Source organism: Melopsittacus undulatus, chromosome 6 (assembly GCF_012275295.1).
Source record: "Melopsittacus undulatus isolate bMelUnd1 chromosome 6, bMelUnd1.mat.Z, whole genome shotgun sequence".
Classification (NCBI taxonomy): Eukaryota; Metazoa; Chordata; class Aves; order Psittaciformes; family Psittaculidae; genus Melopsittacus; species Melopsittacus undulatus.
This window is the reverse complement of record NC_047532.1, coordinates 15,844,896-15,869,184: the sequence shown is the minus strand read 5'-3', so window position 1 is coordinate 15,869,184 and position 24,289 is coordinate 15,844,896. Positions and strand designations below refer to the sequence as shown.

At 36.4% G+C, this 24,289-nt stretch overlaps 1 protein-coding gene across 1 annotated transcript in view; it reads right to left on the bottom strand.

The window, feature by feature from the left end:
* FAF1 (Fas associated factor 1) overlaps positions 1-24,289 on the bottom strand; it is a 174,106-nt gene that overhangs the window by 40,507 nt on the left and 109,310 nt on the right. Inside the window, exons 9-13 of the mRNA XM_005151116.3 lie at positions 20,165-20,260; positions 18,509-18,635; positions 17,516-17,579; positions 16,494-16,575; positions 6,642-6,796 (exon numbers count right to left, since the gene is read on the bottom strand). Of these exons, the coding sequence (XP_005151173.2) occupies positions 6,642-6,796; positions 16,494-16,575; positions 17,516-17,579; positions 18,509-18,635; positions 20,165-20,260 (524 nt within the window). The remainder of the gene's footprint in view (positions 1-6,641; positions 6,797-16,493; positions 16,576-17,515; positions 17,580-18,508; positions 18,636-20,164; positions 20,261-24,289) is intronic.

The following is a 24,289-nucleotide window of genomic DNA, read 5'->3' as shown; positions in this document are numbered from 1 at the left end:
AAAATGGAAAACACAAGATGCCCTTGCATATCAGTGGTAGCTTTGATTATTGCCTATCATATTAGAAAGGCATGTAATATGATTTGCTTAGGAATATCCAAAGCTTGCTACAGGTAGATAAAATAATAACCTAGATAAGAAAAAAAAGAGCATGTTTTGTTATGTTACAGATGCTAGTGAAGTGGAGAAAACTATCAGCACATTTGAGTCAGTAAAAGAATTCAGAATGACCTTCACAAACTGGAGAAATGTCCTGACAAGTAAAAGGCAATTCAACAAGGTCATGAAAGTCTCCAAGTAGGAGGAACAATTGCAGAAATACAGAATAAGAATCAAGCAGTGAGGGAAGAAGAAAAGTCATGATGGGAAGAAGACAAGCATCATATTGGGGTGAGTAAACAGAACGATGGTTTGTACAACCTGAAATAATCCTCTTTCTGTATTTAGCACTGAGAAGGCAGCTTTAGGCACAGTGCATCCAATTGCAGAAGGATGATGCAAACCAGTTATAGAAGGACCATACGAAGGCTGCAATAAAAAAGATCTACAAAAGGACAAGCTACAAGGAAAAGACTGAAGGAAACTCAGTTTTTTAGTTTAAGGAAAGTGTAGTAAGATATGAGATACGTATGTCAAAAGAACACAGCAGCAAAGAAAGCGAATACCTCATTGCCTTCTGGGTGTACCAAGATGTAATTGCCATTGACTGCTGCAAGAGAAACTTCAGATATTAGTGTGAACTGTCTAAAGGGAGTGAAAGTAAAGAATCAGCACTGGTTATGGAGAAATGCTGAGAAATCTCCTTCACACCAAAGATGAGATCAGACAACTACTGGTCAGAAGTAATGCAAGTACAGTTGAACCTTCTGGCCAGGCATGGACTGAACCCTATTGTCTGAAGCTCTTGAAGACCCACAGGCAGTCAGAATGGTAACAAGGATAGGCAAGAGGTCAAAACAGTCACCCTAACCTAAAGGAAGAGGATGGGCATCTGCACTTCTGCAAGGATTCTTTGTCCCGATCAGGCACCCTGCAGTACCAAGGGGATGCATTCATGCCTTCCAGCTGCATTTTGGTACAACAATTCTGACTCTGCCAGCTCAATGATTTCCTCTGATGGTTGATTTAGATGGATACACGCAGCTAAATTTCTCTACATTTCTTATCTGGCATTAGACTTCACTAGTGCAGTTGTGGACTTGGGTTGTTAAATGGACCTGTGAATGACTTCTTCTTCCTTCCTCAAAACAGTCCATTAAGTCTGTCTTGACCACCTGTTCTTCTGCCTTCACCTTTTTTGCACAGAATATTAGAGAGTTTTATTCTTTCACCTTTTCTGCTCAACAAGCTTAACAACTAGGCTGTAGTTTGAGTACGGTGGGACAGAACCTGCTTTAGGATTTGGTTTTATAGTGGGAACTTAAAAATATATGCTTATAAATATATCAGTTTAATTAATTCTTGTGGTTTCAAGAATTTTTTTTGTATGACCTGAAAACATCCCTACAGGCATATAAAACAATGCGTTGTAAACCTTAATCATATTAAGAGAGAGACTACTTTCTATTTATAGTTGAATATTATGGAGGCATCCATATTTTACTAATCACAACCAGATTAAAATGCACTCTGCTGGTTTTTACTTTTCCAAATTTGGACATTTTTAGACTACTAACATGAAATTACCTTGAAGCACATAAATATTTAAGCAGGGATAGTTTACCTTTTCTGGTGGGTGTATAATAAACAGTTTAACCATCATCTATATACAGGCTGTTTTGTCCCCCATCTAAAGAGACAATCACCTTTTATCCTTTTCCCTTTTTTCTTCATTTCAGTGCTATTAGGAAACTATTCACAAGTACAACCCCTAACAATACTATGCAGTAATTATGACTAGATGACAAAGAGATGCAAACAATTACTGAGCCCATTTTGAAACCCTACACTAATAAAGTCATTAGATGCTGCCCTTGCCATGAGCCTTCTAAAAGCTTCTGAAGTTACAAGAACACAAGGCATTGTTCGCTAGGACAATCGCTGCTGGCAGAATGCAAACCTTGAGTTAAACCATGCTGCAAATTGATCTTGACATTCTGTTAAGACCGCCACTAAAATCAAAAGCAAAGGAGAAAAGGAGAAAATGAGCGGGTGGGATGTAATCATGGAACAGAAGGGTTCCCTCCTCACCTTCTTTCCTCTTTCTCCTCAAAACAAACCATACAGAAAATGACAAACTCACTTGGTGTTTGAGAACCTTTATTTTTAAAACATTAATTAGACTTTTGACCTGTTTTTATTGACTGGCACTGTATTGCTATTAAAGTAAATGAAATAAAATATTGCAAAATACAATAGGAAAGGTTTTCACACTGTTCTGTGAAACCTGTTAAGGCTTTAGTGCCCAAGGAACACATCCAGCAGTTTTTAAAGCAACATATACAGAATCTACGGTCAATGCTGAAGAGGCAGTGAGAAATTAACTCACTGAGTCCAGCACTCACAGACCCCACACCTGCAATATATTTGCTGAAGGATCAAATAGGATTGGGGAGCTGGAGTAATATGGTCAACTGGTCTTCATCCAGGCATGCATCATTCAGTAGGTTAGTATTAAGGGTCAGCAACTGTGAATATGGCTAATTACTTGATGACGGAAATTGCAGGTGAAGACAACCTGCTGCTGAGAAGCACTTTAGTCAATTAACTCTTTCCTAAGCTTAAGCAATGTGAAAAACTATCATTTGAACATTAAAACTAACAAGTACCTGTCATCAGAGCTGAGAAAGGCTGGCAACACCTTGAAATACAGCACCCAGGGGCAATGATATGAAAAGCTAAAAGGCTGCTTACAGACATTCGAGTCACTGTTTTATGGTTTTGGCACTACTTTACTTGGCAAACAATGTACACTGGAAATCTGTTAATATTATGCATAGTCTATGCTTGTAAATGCTGTGCATAAACATAGGGGTATGTAAGCATGTGAAGGTATACATGTATATATATGTATTCACTGTGTATCTGTCCTGAATACAAATATATTAATACATGCTAATGAATCAGCAAAAAAGTTAGGCATGTGCTTACATACATATATATATACCTCCCATACACAAACACATAATTAAATCGGAATGATGCTAATCAGTCAACTCTTTTTTGTCAGAAAGTGCCAGAACTATGGCTGCTTATATATAGCTTTCCTGCTTATCTATACCATAACCTCTGTGGAAACATGAGGAATCATTTAGCCTATGCTATAGCCCAATGGAGCTGGTGAGCTGCTGTAGCCACATGCTTGGACCAAGAGGTAGGGCCAGAACTTTCAACACCATTACTACTGCCCCGACACCTCCTGTAAGTATATTTCTGCTGTTTGGGGTGGCATAGTAGCAAATATACATAGCAAGCAATGGAAAGGAAACAGTGTTTTTTAAGTCATGATTTACCACAAATTGAGTGAAACATAACAAAAAAGTAAAAGACAGTGTATAGGTTTGAGGGCTTTTTTCTTTCTTTGACCATGGACAGCATAAATTACACGAATTTTCTAAACTGTTGCTCACTAAACTGAGTTTTCATGTAGATTCCCTAACAGTATTATAAAAACACTTTGATTTCCTAAATGAAGGCTAATTATTTATTATTTTTTGCCCTTTTTATGATTTTTTTTACTATAGTAATGAAAATATTCATAACTTGCAGCATTACCCAAGGTAATTGCTTCCTTTCCTATGAACCTTATATCAGAGGCAATTAAAAGTTAATAGAAGTCAAATCAAAACATACTCTTAAGTGTATTAACTAGAGTTCTCCTTCAGTCTGACAAAATAACAGTCCTGGGTGGCTTATGCTCTTTATGCTCTTGCACTATTTCTAACAGTTACTCTGGCTCTTGCACACAGTGTTTTCATTCTAACCTTACTTAGAGAACTCCTTTTGCTTCATTGCAATGGGTGCTGAAGAACATGGTTTAGAGATTCCAGCTGAAAAGTGCTAGTGCACAGTAATGAAGGGTTCTAAGCACACCCCTACATCAGTGTCCACCAAGAAACATATTAAAATGATGACAAGATTTTGGAGCTAGTTTTGTTATACAATATTTAGGATGGAGGAAAATGGAAACTACTATTTTTGGAGTGCAATGGTATCCATAAATGTCAGAAAGAGAACAGCAGAGAAAAAGAATTGGAATATTCCAGATTTTCTTGCTTACTGAGAAAAGTATTTATATTTTAATTTAATCCTACCATGTTGCAATGCTGAAAACCTGCCTTTTACTACTGACTTCTAGGTGTCCCTATAGACTGAGGTCAATAAATTGGGACTGATTTCTCTGCCTTCACACCCTGGCTTTTTCACTAATGTAATTGTAACAGCATAAGTAAGTTGGTCTTGGGCTACACCAGCATGCAAAAAGCAGTTCCCTCTGTTGTTGCCACCACTCAAACAAAAACCTCTGAACTGTATTCATAGGGATATAAAACAAAATAAGCTCCAAGACCACTGTCACATAATGAAGGGTGGTAATTAAATAGGTGGTACTAAGTATATATTTATGGGAATGCCCACAGTGCACTGGCACTTCCCAAAGGGAGAAGGAAGCATCATGCCTCCTCCAAAGAAATCACAGTCTAAGGAGCAGGATGTGACACTAAACACAACCAAAAAATTATTCTCATTTGAGCCAGCATGCCTTGTTTACCCCTTACTATTTTTTGACCTCACTGTTAATATGATAGTTTCTTTGTTGTTGCTAAGAGGAAGCAAAAAATGAAGGCTTAAAAACCCTATCGCACTGCATAATCGGCGAGTAGGTTCATTGAGAATAGCTATAAAGCCTTAAACAAGCCCTTTATTTTGTGTTTTAAGAAGTGTCATAAGGAGTTAATAGGACACAGCTGTACAGGCTCTTTCTAATAAGCAGCTTCTGTCGCTTTGGTCACCACAGGTGTCTCTGTAACCTGCAAACTCTTATTACTAGTGTATCAAAGTTGTGCTACTTAATAGATTTCTTTAGTAAAACACAACAAAGCAATTACATGGCTGTTGATCGTCAGTCATAAAAAACCCCTCAAACACAGTTTTTCAAAAGAAACTACACTGCAATTTTTTGTCATTGTAAAATAAAAGAAACTAGAGAATTAAATAGAAAAGGGAACAATAGAACAGCAGGTAGTCAACTGAACTTAGCCACTACAGATGGTTTAGAAATAGTGTTTCCTTCTACACCAACTTGTGGGATAAAAGAAAAGGAGGAGGCTCCTTACTGCCCATGAATGGCAATACCAAAAGACTTAAGCAACTTTCCAGTCTATGTATTTGGTCCCATGAAAGAACCTAGATGTTTCTTTTTCCTCTCTCTTTTCTGTTTTTAAAACTTCTAATCTGTTTTCTCAACTGCTTTTTTCCATAACCTTTAATTCTTCTCTAGAACAATTTAAACTAGAAACATAGCTGCTGATTCATCCAGTGATGAAATGCAGAAGGTCAAGCAAGGAATTCCTGTGAAACACAAGTGTAATTTATAATGTGTACTGGAAAAAGAGACTGTTCTGTTCTCCATCTCCACTTTCAGTAAAGAAATATTAACTACAATTTACATATTTAAGAATAAGAATAGATGAATGCTCTATTCTAGCAAGACACAAAAGAATGAACCAGAAATATGTACTTTTAATTCTTCACTAATCAATGGAATTGTGTAAGAGAACTGACAAATTTATCCCAGCCCAAATGACTGTTGCATCTTTTGTTCAAAAGTTATAATAACCCTCATTACAGGAATATCCACAAGACATTATCCTGGCAAGCAGTCATCTGTGTAAATAAAGGTGATGAAATAAGGACCAAGTCAGAAAACCAAACAAGTCTGATTTCTAAATATAATTATAATCATAGAATTGTTATTTTCAACAGATTATGATCAACTGATAAGTAACTGAAGAAAAGAGAGGTCTTAACATGAAAATAAGAAAATTTGTTAGGAACACATAAAAGACACAGAAAGAGGTGGAATAAAGTTTTTTTTAATTCCTTTATCCATCAGCAAACTGATGGTACCTCTAAGACATAGGATAGCTTTTATTATATCAAATCCTATCAAAATAACCAAGCATTACCAAAGCAATGTTCTTTATGAAAACTGTTGTTCAAAAAAGTTCATATGAATTGCAATCTTTTTTTTTGCATTTTTTAAATATTCATTTATTACATGAATGCTATTCTTAAAGTAAGATTTTCATTAAGAACTGTAGTTGTTTCCCCAGATGGTTCTAATGCAGTTACACCTATATACATACAATTAGCGTCACACAATATTACGGCACTGCAATGTAAAACTGCAAAGACACGATCCTAGAACTATGTTTGCAAAATAAACTCAAAAGAGAAAAAACAAAAAGGAAATGGTTTATTCAAATATTTTTTTCCTGCACAGTAGTAAGAAGTCACTTTGTAATGAAGACAAGGACAGTACAATTCTCAGTGAACATCAGCACACCTTCATTGATCAGCTAAGAACAAGCGTGAAGTTTTTAGTTCAAATAGATTTAGTTCAAGCAGCAGAAGACTTGATAGACAGAGATTCGAGTCTTTCTGAAAAGAAAAGCTGATCCACTTACAGTCCAGAGTCTTACCTTGCTCTGTTTGCTTCTTTTGTCATGTCCCATGCCCAGGTTATGAAGTTCTGACTCAGATAGGAGACAATAGATTCAGCACAAAGCATTTGTGAGCAGAAAACGTTGGTTAGTACACTTTCATCATGGTGGAGGTAGATAGCAAGAAGCTTTCTCTGAAAAGACATGACAGAAGATCAGTGAAAACGTCCTCAGGATATTGAGTAATTACAAATTACTGCTGCAGATTTGTGCATTAGTAAAACCTATGGTGTTTATCAAGGGTGCAGAGTATCTCAACATGGACACACAGGGGAAAAATCCCAGACAATTTCAAGTCAAATGGCCCATCCCTCCAAATCTGTAATTGTTTCAAATGCTTCCTAATATTTTATTTCAGGTATCAGAACATGATATATTGCATGAACACGTACAATAACATTTGACTGAAAACCAAAAACCTTATTAAGAGCCTTAGCTTAAGAAACTGAATGAACTTTTTTTGGCTTGTTGCCCAACAGAGACATTTGGAACATTTCCCCAAGCAAGGAACACACCTCTTGATACAATAGCATCTACAATACGAAACAATTATAAACAACCTGAAAAAAATGATAGCACTGCAAATGTGTAAGACACAACAGAAAGCACAGAGGAGATGTGGATTAAATCCCACATTGATTTTGTGAGTGCTGATACATCTCATTTTATATTTTATCAAAGAGCAGATGTTGAGGATGATGTTTATGGCCTCTTGAAACAAGGTAATTCTGGGCTGATTTCTTCTGAAACCCTATCAAGTAATGTCTGAACGTCTTTGCCAGCAGCAAAGAGGTGTGCTGTGTCCCCACAATAATCTCAAGACAACATTTTGGAAAGCAAGTCTATATGTTTGTAAATATAGACAGCAGACTGAGAAAAACACAGCTACTTGAGGACTAAAGCAACTTCTCCCACTGGAGAAGATCAGGTTCAAGACCATCTAAAGAACCTGAAGGTGCACAAGTCCATAGGACATGACGAGATGTACCCACAGGTGCTGAAGGAACTGGAGGATAAATTGGCTAATTCATTATGCATCATATTTGAGAAATTAGGTGTTGAAGTTCTCACTGGAAAAGGGGAAACATAACTCCCACTGTAAGAAGGGAGAAAAGAAGGAGTTGGGGAAATACAGGCCAGTCAGTCTCACCTCTGTGCCCAGCAACATCATACATAGAGGAGATCCTCCTAGAAACTATGCTAAGGCATATGGAAAATAAGGAGGTGACAGCCAACATGGCTTCACTAACATCAGATAGTGCCAGACAAATTCGGTGGCCTTCTATGATGGGGCGACAGTGTTGCTGGATAATGGAAGAACAACAGACATGGACCTGTTGGAGAGGTTCTAGAGGAAGCCATGAAGATGCTCTTAGGGCTGGAGCACCTCCATAGCATCTCTGCTATGGAGACAGGCTGAGAGAGTTGGGGTTGTTCAGCCCAGAGAAGAGAAGGCTCCGGGGAGACCTTAGAGCAGCTTCCAGTGCCTGAAGGTGCTGACAAGAAATGTGGAGAGGGACTTTTTACAAGGGCAGGTAATGACAGGACAAAGGGGCATGGCTTTAAACTTATTTAGATTAGATATTAGTAAGAAGTTTTTAACTGTGAGGGTGCTGAGGTGCTGGCACAGGGTGACCAGGGAAGCTGTGGCTGCCCCATCCCTGGCAGTGTTCAAGGCCAGGTCGGACAGGGCTTGCAGCAATTCAGTCTGTAGTGTAAGGTGTCCCTGCCAGTGGCAGCGGGTTGGAACTGGATGAGCTTTAAGGTCCCCTCCAACCCAAACCATTCTATGATGCTATATCTGGTATTCAGTGAATTATAAATACCATGCAGAAAATTACAGCTTTCCATTCCCACATACCCATACATATTACTTTATCTCAAAATCCTACTTCAACATATTTGCTGAGATGGGATGCAATTTTGAGACAAGCTGTCTTTGTAAAAAATTCTGTATGGCTACCACCTCATATACTGCCTTTGGATAAAACTTAATGACTGTTTATAAAAAGAAGAATACATTTGAACATTAGAGTTTGGGAAAGGGATTAGTAATCTGCATTAATGTTTGTCTAATTTAATTTCAGTGTTCTTCAGAACCACGTACACATGTGCCAGGAAGGGCCATTAATAAGCCCAACATGCAGAGATCCATATAAGTGCAGCCAACAATGTTGACTGAAACTAAACTTGAAAATCCAGGGCACTGATGCACAATATCAAGCAATAAAACAGCATTTCTGTGGTGATATTTAATTTAAAAAGAAGAAAGAGGCAGGGGAAGATCAGGCACTGTCTGTTTTTGAGGATCAGCCATTCTGCATTTCAAAGCGTCGATCCCTGCAATATCCAGGTTACTGTGCTAGAATCTCGACTATTATATAGCAGTTGTAAGAGAGGGAGGGCAAAGATGTGTTTACTCAGTGATTAGGGCCTTAGAATAAGCCTCTAGCTCCTAGAGAGACAGCTCACCACTTATTCATTTGGACCAATTCACAAAGCCTAGAAAGATTAAACATCCATGCTGAGAAGACAAGCGAATGCAGACGGTGAAAAAGAAATAAAAATTCTTTAAAAACTCTGAGATGACTTCATTATTTTTTCCACAAGGAAACTTTAGGAAAGTGTTTAGTTAGAGAAAAACCCACATTGACCTCTCTCTAAACCCTTAATCTTTCCTTTGTGGTGGCACTGCTTTGTGGTAAGCGGATGGCTTTGCTCTCCTCTTTTCACTGGGAGCGGGTAGAAAAAAAGGCTCTTGAGAAACACTTTTACTTCCAAAGAAACAACCCCATGAAACTGTTAAATATGAGATTCCATACAACAGAATGTTTCAAAATATGTACAGTTTTAGGCTTAAAGATTTAGGGACAAATTTTAGTAAACAGAACAGGCACATACACAATAGATGTTTACACTGAGCTACTTTACACATGCATCAACATTTTTGTTGCATCAACAAATCTCCCCATGCAAAGACTAAACTCGATCACATATAAAAGACTGTACTTGTGTCTAATAATTGATCCAAAATGTTAAGGTCAGGCACAGGCATACTACAAATGAAAAGAGGAGGAACTGAAGTGCTGCAACATGACTTTGAAAAAATCTTAGTGGAAGTGAGGGATATTCTTTCCTTGGAAAAATACATTATTGCAAAAGGCTCACAGCCTGGAATTTGATGCTGTTGGGGATTTTTTGTGTTTCGTTTTGTACTGGGTTTTAATGATTTTTAATTGTTTTTACTAACCCATGGTAGTACATGTTTACAAGCAGGGTTTTGCTGTTTTTATTTCAAGTCTTTGAAAAATCAGAGCATATCCTATGGCTCTATGATGACTAACACTGAGAACTTTTCAGTCGATATTAATAAGATACGCTCACTAAACTGTTGAATAGTCTTGGCTTCCATAAAAGAAGCCTCTTAACGGAGAACGAATCTGTTCTGTGTGGGATTTCTCAAAAATAAAATGACTCAGGGGTTATATAATTAACATAAAATTTTAACCAAGAAAGAAAAAAATCCTACAGGGAAGCACTTTAACTAATCCCTATGAAGGCATCAGATACTGAAAAGGTTCGAAGTACTGACCAACTGATGGACTTCCAAAGGCCTTAAGGACTTTAGGAATTTAAGCGATGAAGAAATGTATTTGTCAGAGTATGTGGATGCTGAAAACCAGGCAGTCATACACTGGAATTTTCAGAAGAGGCTTGGATTTACAAACATATTCAGGAGTGTAAGTCTCATCAATGTCAGTAAGACTTAAGGACTTAAAAGCTTGAAGCCTAAGCTCCAGGTTTCATTTTATTTCAGAGGAAAAAGGGCCATGAGAATGAGGGGCTGTTTTCAGCATCTGGGCTGTCTCAATGCTTTAAAACATCCAGACCTCAAGCATTTCTTTTCTGCAGCCTCTGTTGTATTCAGAATGCCTGAGACTCATCCATGCTTTTGCTCCCTTGCCTCATACTGACCACTGTGTATTTGGAATGAAGCACTGCAGGCCTCTCCAGCCTGATTTTGCTCTGTTCATGGAGTATACCCAGCACATGGCACCCTGGAAGGAAATGTGAGCTGTAGATAGATGCTGTACTGCAGCAGGGCAGCCCCTGACAGGCATAGTCCTCCCAGCTGTAGCCATGCACTATGAAAACTCTCTGCCACATCATCCAAAGTATAGCGACCTCCTGATAACACCTGACCAAGAGATCTAACACACACTCCCACACAAGATAAACACATTAAAGACCTGTTCCAGCCACTTGCCCATTTTTGCACTTTGGAACTTCAAAAAAGTTAATGCACTTTGTACAGAATCAGAAGAAAAGAAGAAGTTGTCACTGAGGCATAAAGAAACAGAGATCTTCATCATGTTGAGAGACAAAATTGATAATCCCTGACTAATAGGATATCACCCAATAATGTGAATAACTTCGATATCTGAGAAGCACATGAACCTGAGTTAGAATAGCAATACAGTCATAAGGGTCAGGAAAATCACAGACCTGAATGGTTATTTTTGAATCTCAGGTTTACAAGTTCAAGTAATGACTGAGACAAAAATGTTCACGATGTAACATCTTCTAGGGACATGAATGTTCTTTCAAGCTGGTAGGCTAATGAATCAAGATCTTAATTTTTCCTCTGGGTTTTATGTAGTGAGAGCTAATTCAAATGAACAAAGGGACACATTTGCACATCTTCAAGCCTTTGAAGTGTACAATCTGATCCATCCATCTAAGGTGATCTTGGAGATCAGCCTCCTTGGACACAGCTACTCAATCATGCACAATCCTTTTTTCCCTAAGCAGAATGTAAACCTTCTCTCACACTGAAGTAATACATCTTCAAATTTTCTCCACTTTGAAAAAGAATCAAAGGAATAGTGCAGATGGGGATTCATAGGAAGCCTTGTCTCTGTATTACACAGAACAGAACAAAACCTGCTGAAAATAAGCATTACTAAATTCCCCTGCACAAGTCAAAAGAAAGGAGACAGACACCAAATACAGAGACACAGGGCACTAACCAGCCTCTAGCCGTGTAGAAGAGGATCTGAACTAAACTATACCCCCACAGATCCCTAAAGTGGGAGTGAGATGATCCCTGTAATCTTCTGATATGGTCTTTTTGTATTACACATGGCATAAGATATCCCTTAACTAATTCCTAATTTAATCTTCAGTAATTTTATCTTTCAGTAAAACATCTAGCCTCAAAATACCATCAGTGACAGAGAATCCATGTGAACCATGGTAAGCTGTTCAAACGGTTAACCACTCTCCCAGGTAAAGGTGCATTTTATTTTTAAGCCTGATTTAGTCTACTTTCATCTTCCAACTATTTGATCCTATTATACTGTTGTATCTCTATTTCAATCAATTGAACTTGTAGCGATATCTTACATAATGGCAAAGAATATTCCGTAATTAAAACCAAACTCAAAGAAGATCTATAAATCACAAGCTTTGAAAGAGAAGGAAATGTAGAGTGTGGCAGTCAATGTCAAAAAACATCCATTATTTAATATCAAGTACAGAGGATACTGAAGAATGGTGAAGAGACCCATACCCAGGCGTAACCTTTCAGATACGAAAGATGAAGCTATTCTTCAGATATGACAAACAAAGGGTGTATAGGCATACAGTGAGACTACTGAGATGGTATGTTGTAGCAAAATTTCTAAGCAACAGTTATCCACAAGTTCAGAATTAATTTAAGAATGAAAGGACAGAACTGTTAACCCACACATCAGGCAGGACTGGAAGAAAAATGTAGGTGACTAAAATGGGACTTAACTTGAATTCATGTACTAGTGTAGCTGCTTTACTCTCCATGGGAACCTAGAGCTATACTTGTATACCTGCCCTCTACAGTTTCAACCAGACCATTTAGTTTAGTTTTCAAGTTATTTAATTGGAATCTGTAAAGTAGTGATTTCTCCATCTAGCAACCCTCAGATAGTTCAAGTACAGATGCATTTTCAAAGCACACCCAGGATACACAATATGATCAAGCACCTTATGAAATGTAGGAGTAGCAATTTGACTTGGTTTGAAATGTGCCTGGAGTCAAAGTAGAAGGCGGTGGTGAAGCTGTGCTCCTAGACATCACTCTGCATTATTCAGGGAATAAATGGGGGGAAAAAAGAGGATGAAGACTAAACAAAAAACCTGCCCTGCAATTACAATTCAGAACAACTTCCCTCCTCTACTCAAGGTAGCATCTGAAGGACAGACTTCAAAATTCTCTAAGACGACTGCAGAGTAGTCAATGCTGTTTCCATAATGTGCTCTATCAGAATAATTATCTCTGTGAATCTTTGCTCTGTATTGAGTTCAGCATGAACTTCATGAACTGAAATAATTACAAGGGGCAGTTTTCTAACTTACACAGATAAAAATGATACTACAGAAAGTTCTGTATGAAGGAATAGTCTGCTATATAAAAAAAAAAAAGCTTTTATTTGAACATGGCAGGAGCAAAATTTCTGCTAGGTATTCAGGAAATAAAGTACGCATATGTGAGACGGATGGTGCTGCCACTAAATTGAACCTAAAAGACAGAACTCAAGGAGGAGAAAAACATGGTTCATTTTCAGTATGAAGGAATATATATTGAGGTGACAACACCAATCTGTGCTAAGAGAGATGTTTCACATATTTATTAAAAGTCAGCGGACAGAAAGGTTGAGAGAGGAACAGGAGGTGATCTGACAGAGGTATATAAAGATAAGAGCTCCTGAAAAGGTAAAGCAGATGTCTTTATTCTTTCTCATAATAAAAGAGTAGCAACCCCCTATAAAAATAAAAAGGCAAACAAGCTCTAATAAAAGAAAATACTTTAGTATTATTCAAGTAAATAGCTCAGTGAGATTCAATATAGTGATTCAGATCCTGTATTAATAACAGTACTGCCCTAAGTTAGGATAAACCCCCTGATATTTCAGAACACGAGGCACCCAAAAACTGCTTTCAGTCACACAGAAACCTTCCCCAAACATCTTGTTTAAAACTGTCCATTGTAAGATTTCATCCATGGCATCAAGTCTAGCTGTTTCTATGATAGTCTAGCTACTTGAGCAAGCTAAGCTTGCTCTTCATAAACTAATGTAACAGAAACATTTCTTTCCAATTGGCACAATAAGTAGAAAAGGACTTTAATGAAGTAACTTGTTAATTTAATAAAGCTCTCTCTCTCTCCCTGACACAATTTAAAAAACAGTAATGAAAATATTTTCTCGTGTTATATATATAATAAGCCTTGGAAACGAACACACAATGCCCTCAACCATCAGGCTGCAGGAGGTTACTGAGGATTTCATTGCCAAGGATGCTGGTTGTTAAAAGCAAAGCTCTGTATCTCGCTACTGTATTTTTGTGCTAAAGAGATACACAGGTTTTAAACTGGAGCTACACTGAACATGATTCCATTGCTCCTACCAGATCCTCTACGGGAAAAAAGCTACCCATCATGAATGTTAATCTTAACTATCTAAAGATTCAAAATGGAAAGCTACAATAACAAAAGCCAAGCAAACCTAGCTAACAAACATCTAAACTTTTTTACACGGTATATATTTTTCAAGTAACTTTTTAATAAAAAATGGTGAATTACCATCCTTTGCAATGCATGAAAAGCCATAAAAGTTTAACAGAACAACATGAACTTTCTTCAAAAGAATTTTAACCCATAACCTGTGTTTAAAACACCCATTTTGATGCAAGTTAATTTTCTTAAAATAAACCAAATTAAACTATTTATGCAAAAATGCTTCAAGTTCATATATAATAGGAATATTTTTGAGGGATAAGTATTTACAGTATAGATTAAATCATAGCTGATGGCTGTCTCGGTAGACCGAACTGTAGAGTGCACCTTCTGCTCTGGACAGCATTGAGAATTTGTTAAGAAAAGGCTAAGATCTCTGAGCACTCAAGCTGCCAAGTGCTCTCAAATTAAATCAGTTTGAAGCGGTTTTCATTAAGATGGATTGAGTGTGGCATCGTGAGAAACACTCTATCAAATGTAGTGTTTTACTTAGTGATTAAGTATATACCAGTTGATGAAGCTACCCAAATCCTTCATAATCCCACCACTCCAATAAACATTTAATGAGTATATAAGTTCAAAAAGCCTAGCAGAGGATTTAAACCTTCAATCTTGTTTTTATTTACTCTTGGAACTCAATTTCTCACTTCAAGTGAAGAATGCTGGTGCCTGAAGCTCATCTGTTGCCCTGGTAAAATTAAGTGCCCTCCATAGTATAAATTAGAAGACAAGACATACAGGTTGCAATTTCTCCTAAGCTTTTTTCTTGTACTGATATACATATTAAATTACTTTATGAAGTGCAATTATAAGAAAAATAATGTATCCCTTACGAATTCCAGGAGGCAGTACTTGAAAAAACTCCAACCTTGTAACAGGAAAAAAAAGGAGTAAAACTAAATGGTATTTATATATTCTCATATCTTTGTTTAAAGTCAAATTGTTACAATAAAAATCATGTCATTTCACAGGGTAGTTGGGAGAAAGAGCTTTCAGAAATTAGGCTATTTTTACATTGGAAAATATCAGATGTAGAAAGTGACATGAATTTCAGATGTGCTGCGTTAGCGGTGTAAGTAGTACTTTGAGTATTAGAAAAATAAGTAACTGCACTGCATTAATTTCAGATTTATAGGTATAAAAATACTTATGAAAGCTCCTAATAGGCTCTTGTCCATGATTATACTGAGATGCTGTTAACCATTTCCGATAATACGACACAAAATGCGCTTCGTAACTCAAAACACTTATGTTGTTGAATTAATACGATTTCTTTGAAAGCTGTATTAAGGTCTACTTTAATGAGTTATTATAAATTAATACTTTGTCACTGAATTACATGTCCATTTATGCTCTGAAATCTGCACAAAGACATGAAAATATTCACTAAATTTCAAGTGTGCGCACAACAAGTTAAGTATGTGTGAACTTCAGGTATATGTTGTAGATTCGTAACAGCGCACGCCTATCAGAACAGTCCCTAATATAACATAACCATTCCTTCCAACATGCATAACTACAGTCACCCAAAACATGCTTCATTTTAAAATTAAATATCTATCAAGACAATAAAAAGTAAATTTAAACAGCGTGATTTTCTTGTTTGTGTTTCAGCTTTCTCTGTGCTCCATTATGCAGGGGTTTGGGTTTCTCCTTAGTGAATCAAGTCACCAAAACTTAAATAAACTATCCCCATTCTAGTTTTATTAAAATACTGATTTGAAAACTGTGCATGGAATAACAGAAACTTGAGATGTCTGCTTGGATGCACAGAAAAACTAAATAACCAAACCTTAGTACTGGAATTCATTTGGCAGCTAAAGGCTGTCCAAAGGGGGGAAAAAAAAGCATACTATTTCAGAGACCTTTCAATTTAAATTTACAATTTCATTAATCATCCTTCAAAGGAGTTACCAACACAGTGTTGAACTTACCAACCACAAGATTCACAAGCCAGCGTTATCTGGTGCTAGGACACCATTATTTCAGGAAGAAAAGGGACGAGGGGTTGAAGGGGAAGAAAAAGAAGTAGAATAGCCCTGATGACTAAAGGATTCCAATAAAAACATAGCCTGAATGATTAGGAATGGTAAGTTATTCACTGTAGTTTCAGCAACAACCAAGTATTTCAGTCAGTCAACTAAATGAGTGTAACTCTTGACAAACAATAAAAGCAAGATAACTATATTTTGGAGTTATCTTTTTTAAAATAAAGATGAAACATTTACAGCAATTTCCATTTTCCCCCGATAAATAAGGTAATTTTAATACACACTTACATCTCTGGCTTTCCCATAGAAGGCTTCTTGAAAAGCAGCCTCTAATGATCCAATAAAATAAACCGGATGGCAGTCACCGTATCTATTTGAGATAAAATTTCAAATTAATAAAAGATCTTAAAAATATGCAGTTTCAATATTCTACCTCTTCATGTACTCTGTAAATATAATTCATTGGCTAAAACTTTAGAAACACTAAGTACTACACTTTTAAAGGACAGAAGGGAAATACATAGAAGTCATCTGTCTCCCAGTATTCAAAAGCGCTAAGTAACTGACTAGTACCTTACAAATTTTAGCATAAAAACTTTGTTTACATAAATACAAACTTCAAGTTCTACATAATTTTTCCATCATGACTTGTTTCTTCTCTTTAGTACATTCTTAAAGGTTAACTGAAGCTTTTCTTGTATACACATTAATGCGCCTCACATTATAAACTGACATTTCACCATAAAGAAATTAAAACAGAAGGAACAAACTTTGCAGCATGTTAGTTTGCAACTTCTACCTGTCTGATGAAACATGGCAACTGTTTAACAGTGCTTAATTTGGTGGTATAAAGATGGGTTTTTTTAAAAGCAGCATTTCTGTATTTTTTAAAAGCAGAGATTTATCCAACCGCTTCATTATTGGGAAAACCTTCCTGCAACTTTGCATATCTTTCTCAATATTAACTGGTTCCAGCTATTCTTTTCCTGTATATTATCTTAAAATTAATATACATATATCTATCTAATGAGTCTTTATTATCTTTCTGGACCCTTACATGATTGAGTAATGATATTAATTAGTGGCAAATTAAACAACACAAGAAACTGTCACTCTAACTTGGGACTGAGAAATTTTATTTCAGAAACAGTTCTAACAAAGTTAAGCTTAAAGCAAACTAGATTAGGATGTCTGAATGTGCTATGACCCCACCAAAAAACCCCACAAATTTGGTTTATTTTTATTTTAATTACTTACTAATTTTTACTTCATTTGTAACAAGAATTCCAGGGATAACAGGCTAAGCTTACCTTGAAGAAAACTCTGCTGTAAATTGTAATAAGGCATCTCCTTCATTTTCAGCATTTTCTGGCACTTAGAAAAAAAACCAAGGAAAACCATAAAATAAATGCAACCTTATGGAGATAGATTTTAATATGCAAACTTATTTGCTTCATAGAGTTTTTTTATGTTCACAGCTTACTGAAGTGGTTACCAAGAGACCGTATAAATTTCATGAACAACTATTGATTATGAACCTTTGGAAAGACATGAAATTTCCAGATGCTGTCATGAATATATTTAGGCTTTCCAAACAGTAAAATCCTCAGGCCCAGTGTAATGTGATATATCATTTGTTCAGAGTTAACACTCTGGACTTAATTTAATATATCAGAGCGAATAGACTGGCTTAAAAGGCTTGACCAACTATATTGCTAGTTTCTTTTCTTTTTTCTTTTTAAACTCCCTATACATAATTTTCAAAACTTTCCCATATTATTACATATATTTGCTATCAAGAAGCTTCTAACACTAATTCAAGTTTGAATCAAAGAAAGAGTACACAGAATTGCATACAGGAGGTAACTGAGGACTCCTGCTCAATCTTTTTCAAGATTATTCAAGGGCAAATAAACACTGAGAAATTTGTTTAATATAAAGGACTAAAAATGTTAGTCACTGCAAAATGTCAAAGCTAAAACCTGTAGAATTTTCTTAACAGGGAAGTGGAAATGTAGTTATCTACAGGAACATTTGGCTAGAGATCACAATTTCTAATTATTATTCTTCAACTATAAAAGAACCTCCTATATGGTTAAAAAATCTTCCTCCATTGGGAGATGTTTTCATAGTTGCCAATTATGTCTGTAACACCATCATTTGATACATCCACTGGAACAATTCTAACATTCCTATGAAAAGACACTTTTCCTGTCTCATATTATACAGACCGATCATAACTCTCTGCCTTCACCATTACTGTACAATCACCAGTTAATTGTAAAGTAACTGTTGGCTCTTACTCATTGGTGATTTCCTCAAGGCAGATGATGCTACTCCAAACATTTCTCCATCATCAACTCCAAACTCTGTAGCATCTTCAAAGTCATCTCCATCACTGTCACTAACCATATGAACATCTGTGCATTGCTATATAAAAACAGAAAGCATCAACCATAAGCCTCTACTTACAGACATCATCTTCAGTGAAATATGAAGTACATGAAATTACAGGGAAAAAAACACGTTTCTATAAAAACACTTGCTATACTGCATTTTATAAATATGCTTTTTATAAATATGATCTAATTTTTACCAGAAATCTGGTGGACAGAGCAATATTATGTGACAAAACGCATTATTAAATAACTAAGGAACTGTCTCTCAAATAAATACACGTAGTTGAACAAACCTTATCCAAAGTTAAAGTTTTTTCCCCTCTAATACAGCTGGTTTAATTGCATAAGAGAGAGTGAGAAAAGCCACACAATCTATCAACAATTTTAGACATACAGATACTATCTGCTTCTGCAATACTTGCATGGTGGGGGGACGCTCCTTGGAAAGGCACCTATCTATCCTATTTTAATCTATTCCTCCAGCTCCCAACATCAGATCTTCTGGATTTCATGTCATCTGAAATGTAACAGCTCAGGGAGACCTTGCGTTTAACTATTCTGCATGAACTTACTCCCAAATCGTACTTCTTTTCATGAATGACTATTTCAGCTTCACTTGACCTAGAAGTTACAGTAAACTACACGAATCTACATGAATCCCTGAAAGTGCAACAAAGTGTACTATGGAACATATGATTTCATCTCTGGCATGCAAGTGACCACAAGAGGAGCAAAATGCTCCAAAAATGCTGGATCTCTCTCTAAAACAGCTACACATAAAGAACCTCAAATAAAGACCATTTAGTGAATGAACTAGACAAGAAGAAAACCCTACAGGTGAACAAAGCCAGCAAGATCATTCTGAAAGAATGAAGAAAAGCAGCAGTAATATATAGTAATGCTGGCAGATCCCAGGAGAAAATAATAAATGTCTATTTAAGCCAGTAAGTTCCTTCAGGTATAACTAGAACATCATTATCTGACCATCCTCTAACTTTTAACACTACGCAATAGCACATATCCAGGCTTGCATCCTGACTGTACCTCACAGCTATCTCTTGCCAACTTAAATGAGCTGAAGAGATTTAAACTGATTTTTGTGCAGCAAAAAAAGCTTTATGTGCTAAAATTTTCTAAATAAAAATGGTATGAAAGCTGTTTAGAAAATGGGAAACTGCTCATATTAAATTAATTTTGTGGAAGAACAAAGGCATTGGAAACTTTAACCCAAAGCTATCAGTAGTTAGAAACAACAAAATGGGAGTTTATTCAGAATGCAAACATCTTTTTCTGGTAATATTAGAAACAAATGTTTCAACCTTCTATTTAATTTGGAGTATTTTTCAACGCTTACTGTGGCTTGTTTAATTTGGTTTTTGTCTTTTTCTTCAATGACTCATTTACCCAGCTCCTTTGTCACAATTATGTATTACAGGAATTTTAAATTGATTCCTTTATGATATAATTTTACTGACAATAGAAGGGACAGTGATCACTGCAAAATGAGCTTTCCCTGCTTCTTTCTAGAGTATACTGGTAATATAAAGACAGTGTTCTTACCTCCTCTGACTGTTCCCTTGTTTGTACAGGTGAAGATCTTCTTCCAACTGTAAGCCGATGGCAAGGAAAAGTCAGTCCCGATACAGCTAGAGTCATCTACAAACAAAGCAATGACCATTTATTAAAGCCATAGTCTCAACTGAAGGTTGGGATTTTTTGTTTTAAGGATGTTTAGAGATTCGAACTGCAGACTGCACTGCAGAAGACTGGATTAATTATACAAACATAAAAAAGAGGCCTGAAAAATTAGTGACTTTTTACATAAAAAAGTCAAAGTAAAAACAACTGCCTTTACAGATGTGCATGCACACAGTATCAAAACAAGCTAAATGCAACTGCAGACTCAAAACTGTCTTGAGTTGTTATTTTCTCTACATCAGTACTGAAGTTTGAAACATTATTTATATGTGGTAACTTTTACAGCAATATGAACCTAAGTTTTTCCTTCCTAATCAATAAACAAATGTTAAAGTGAAGATGATAGCTACTGATACAACTAATTAAAACCAGTTTTCATCTTGCCAAAAAATACTACCTTGAAAGAACGCTTTATCGTCAGACAATGTACAAGACACGATCGCAATGGCTAAACATTTCATCTTCATTTTGGTCATCATTAATGTCAAAGGCACATGCCATTCTTCTTATATGAAGAACACATGCAAACCCAACAGCACTGGCGAAATTGCAGTCAGCACAGACAGGATAGATGCTGGTTAACCAGTTCCACCAGAAGCAGCACTTTTTCCTATTGCTCCTTGCATAAATCTCAACTTTTTAATACTAACAAGACAGAAAATGGAAAAAAGCATCATTTACGAGAGTTGAGCTAGATAATTGTTAAGGTCCGTTCCAACACTGCCCTCATTCTGTGATTTGAATGACAAAACTGTTCAATGTCAGCATACACAAAACAGGAACATCTGAAAATCTGATCCTGAACTTACACTGCATTTAAAAAATGTACTATCAATATGATGAAAAGTGAGAACTGTCCACCCTATGATCAGAACTGTCTGTGCCACTGCTACATTTCAAGCACACCTCACACCTTTCTTTACACAGCCTAAGTGTACAACCAGCCTTCCACTGTTTCTGGAAAGGCCATCAGTCCTGGTCACAGAAGGATGATGACCACAAGTAGGATGTTCAGAAGCACCCAAGCCCTATCTTCATAATATGTGGATTAAATTTACAATATGAATAGCTCTTAAATAAAATAGCTGATTCATTTTGGCAATGACAAAATATTTGATCCTGTACAATTCTTAGCAACATGGAGAAAGATAGTTCTGTCTGTATATTTAAAGTATTGTTTCTAATGGTTCCTTCAGAAGAAGCACAAAGAGGACACAAAATGATTTTCTAGCTGATATAAAAGTTGTTCCTATCTTTGCAGGGCACAGAATGAAGAGACTTCCATTATGCATTTGAGAAATACAGCATCCTCCTAATTAGACTGCAAAGCATTAAGGTAAAATAAATTGCAATCACCCTCAACAAAAATCAAATAAATCATAAGCCTTACATTTCATTTACTACCATAAGCACTGAAAATACCCCATTTATTTTTATACATAATTCAGAATGACTTTATCACTTGCCTGCTAGAACTCACAAAGATCTAATTTGCTGCAGGTTGAAGCAGGCTGATTAGGCAAGCTGGTTACCAAATGAATGTTAACCTGTCTGAACTAGCCTACTGTCACATTCTCATAGCAAGGTTAAACAGAAGTTTAGCTGCATAAAAAGCCCAGCTATCGCCTTAAAGGAAGTGAGCAATAATACTCTGGAGCAAATGAAATATTAAAGACGACATACAGGTCAAGACCAATTACCTATAAAACTCCTGTGACAAGAGCATAAGAACTGTATTTTCTGTACAGAATAATCCACCAGTTTAATTAGTATTTTTATAAGCTTTTAATAATAAACAAAACCCAACTGTTCTAAAACCTGAAACTTTGCCCTGTACTCACCACACTATATAAAACACTAGTAAAACATACACAAACGCAGACTAACCACACACAGACTGAAGTTCTCTAATAGCATCAAATACCCTGACAGATGCCTGGAAAGGCTCCCGATATCTTTTACATACACATTAAAGAAAGAGTGGTAAGATCAAGCAAGCAGTTATTACGCTGCTTCATCACTTGGCCCAATAGCAGGGTGTTGCAATTCCAATTTGCAACCCTATATTATAGTGTCAAAGCGTCTCTCAAAAATGAGCTAACAGCAGAAGGGGTTCAACATCAGAGCACATTTCATCCTACTCTCCAGACAGTTGCTGGAATGTTGGGTTTTCTGTGCACATTTTTGTGAGAAATCACCCTCCCCTTTAGCATTTCTTTTTTTAAGAAGGTTTGTTTTTTTTTTTTGTAAAGGAAAGTCTAGGACAAATAGAAGCTCTGCCTTTCATTTCAAAATCATCTAGCAGCATGGATTCTCTAGAATTAAGTTGCCTTCATTCTAAGATAAAGGCCAGAGTCCTCTCTCAAGAGAGCATCTTGTACCAGGAAGTTTAAGCTTTATTTTGGAAATAATAGAAGTATCAACACTAAATAAAAGGTTACTTGGCACCAATAATGAGCTAGAGATAGATTATGAAATAAATATACATAAAAGCAAAAGTAAATAAGGTTAGTCCACTTTTCTAGGCAGTAAATGTACATGTGTACAAATACCTACTCAAAAGGTCTCCCAGCTGAAAGGTACATAAGTTGGAAAGTGAAACAGAATCAGAAATGGGCAAAACAATTTCCAAGTAACTCAAGGTGATTACTGAGAAAACAGATCTCCTGCTGAACAGTGTGTATAGACTACCCATGCTTGTTGAAAGTTTAAGTCATCTCCTGTTTGGCTTCCGATAGCATTTTAAGGAGGACAATAAAAATGAAGCCTTGAAACATTCCAGGGAAAGTGGCAGCAGAATAATTCTTATAGGAGACAGTAGAGATATTGAATAGATTGCTACTCATATGCAAAAGGTAATGGTAAAACCTGGACTAAAAGTGCACAAAAGATACTTGAATTACATTTTAACAACTAAAAGAACGACTGCTACCAAAGCTTACAATTTAGAGAGATTAAAAATGAGTCTAACGTTCACTGGCACTTTCCAACAGTAAGACACTGGATTTATTTGGAAATGTTCAGTGTAAAATGATTTGCATTTCTATTGCCAGCATTAGTAATTGGGGATGAAGTTAAGCAATTTCTGATCTGAACATGCAGGATTCTGTGCCAAGAACTTTCCAGGTCAACCTAGAAATATTTGCCAAATCTGGACTAAGACCAGCTGTTTTAAACAACAGATTATTCTTCCTGTTAAGAAATACAATTTTTATGCAGAAGCTTCTACAAGTATCTTTTAGAACAACCTAAAAAGACTATTTTCTCAAGTATTTCATGATACAAGTATGTCTGCAGCAGGGAAAGAAGTAACTGAGAACATGTAATTCCAGAGTGTTGCCATCACATTCTCAGAGTAATAGAAAAAACTACAAGTCCATCACCTCACAAGTTTGCAGCCCTCTAGAGTTTGTTGGCACAACTTAACTCCCACTCTTGCAGACTTCTCAAACTATAAAGGAAGGAGCAAACCCAGCCTCTTGTACCAGTCCAGAGGTATTTAATCAAGACACTGAAGATGAGAAAGATAAAACAGTAGCAAGATCATGAAGGAGTCACATCAGCACAGAACTGCAGCTGCAGAGAAATGCTGATACAAAAATTGTAAGCTTGGTGTACTGCATCAGGGAGGTAGTAACTGGATATGACAAATTGGTTTTGTACTAGGCCACACACTGATGGAGAAAAACAGCACTTTAAATATGCTTCTAATGGCAACCGTGTCTAATGAGGAAAGTATGAAGGCAAGCTCCAAGAGCTTTCTAATACTCTACAGAATGTACTTGGACATCCAAAGTGGCCAGCTGAAAGCAATAACCTGTAAAGAGCTGGACCTTCTTCCTCTTCCTCAACTATCACAGTCATTTTGGAAATACTCTGCTCCATGTAAATACAGACACAGCAATCCAGTAATCTGAGTAAAACTAAAACAACTTTCCTTGCCAGTAAGCTGCCTGTATTTAAGTCAGCACATACTTTAGGAAATAA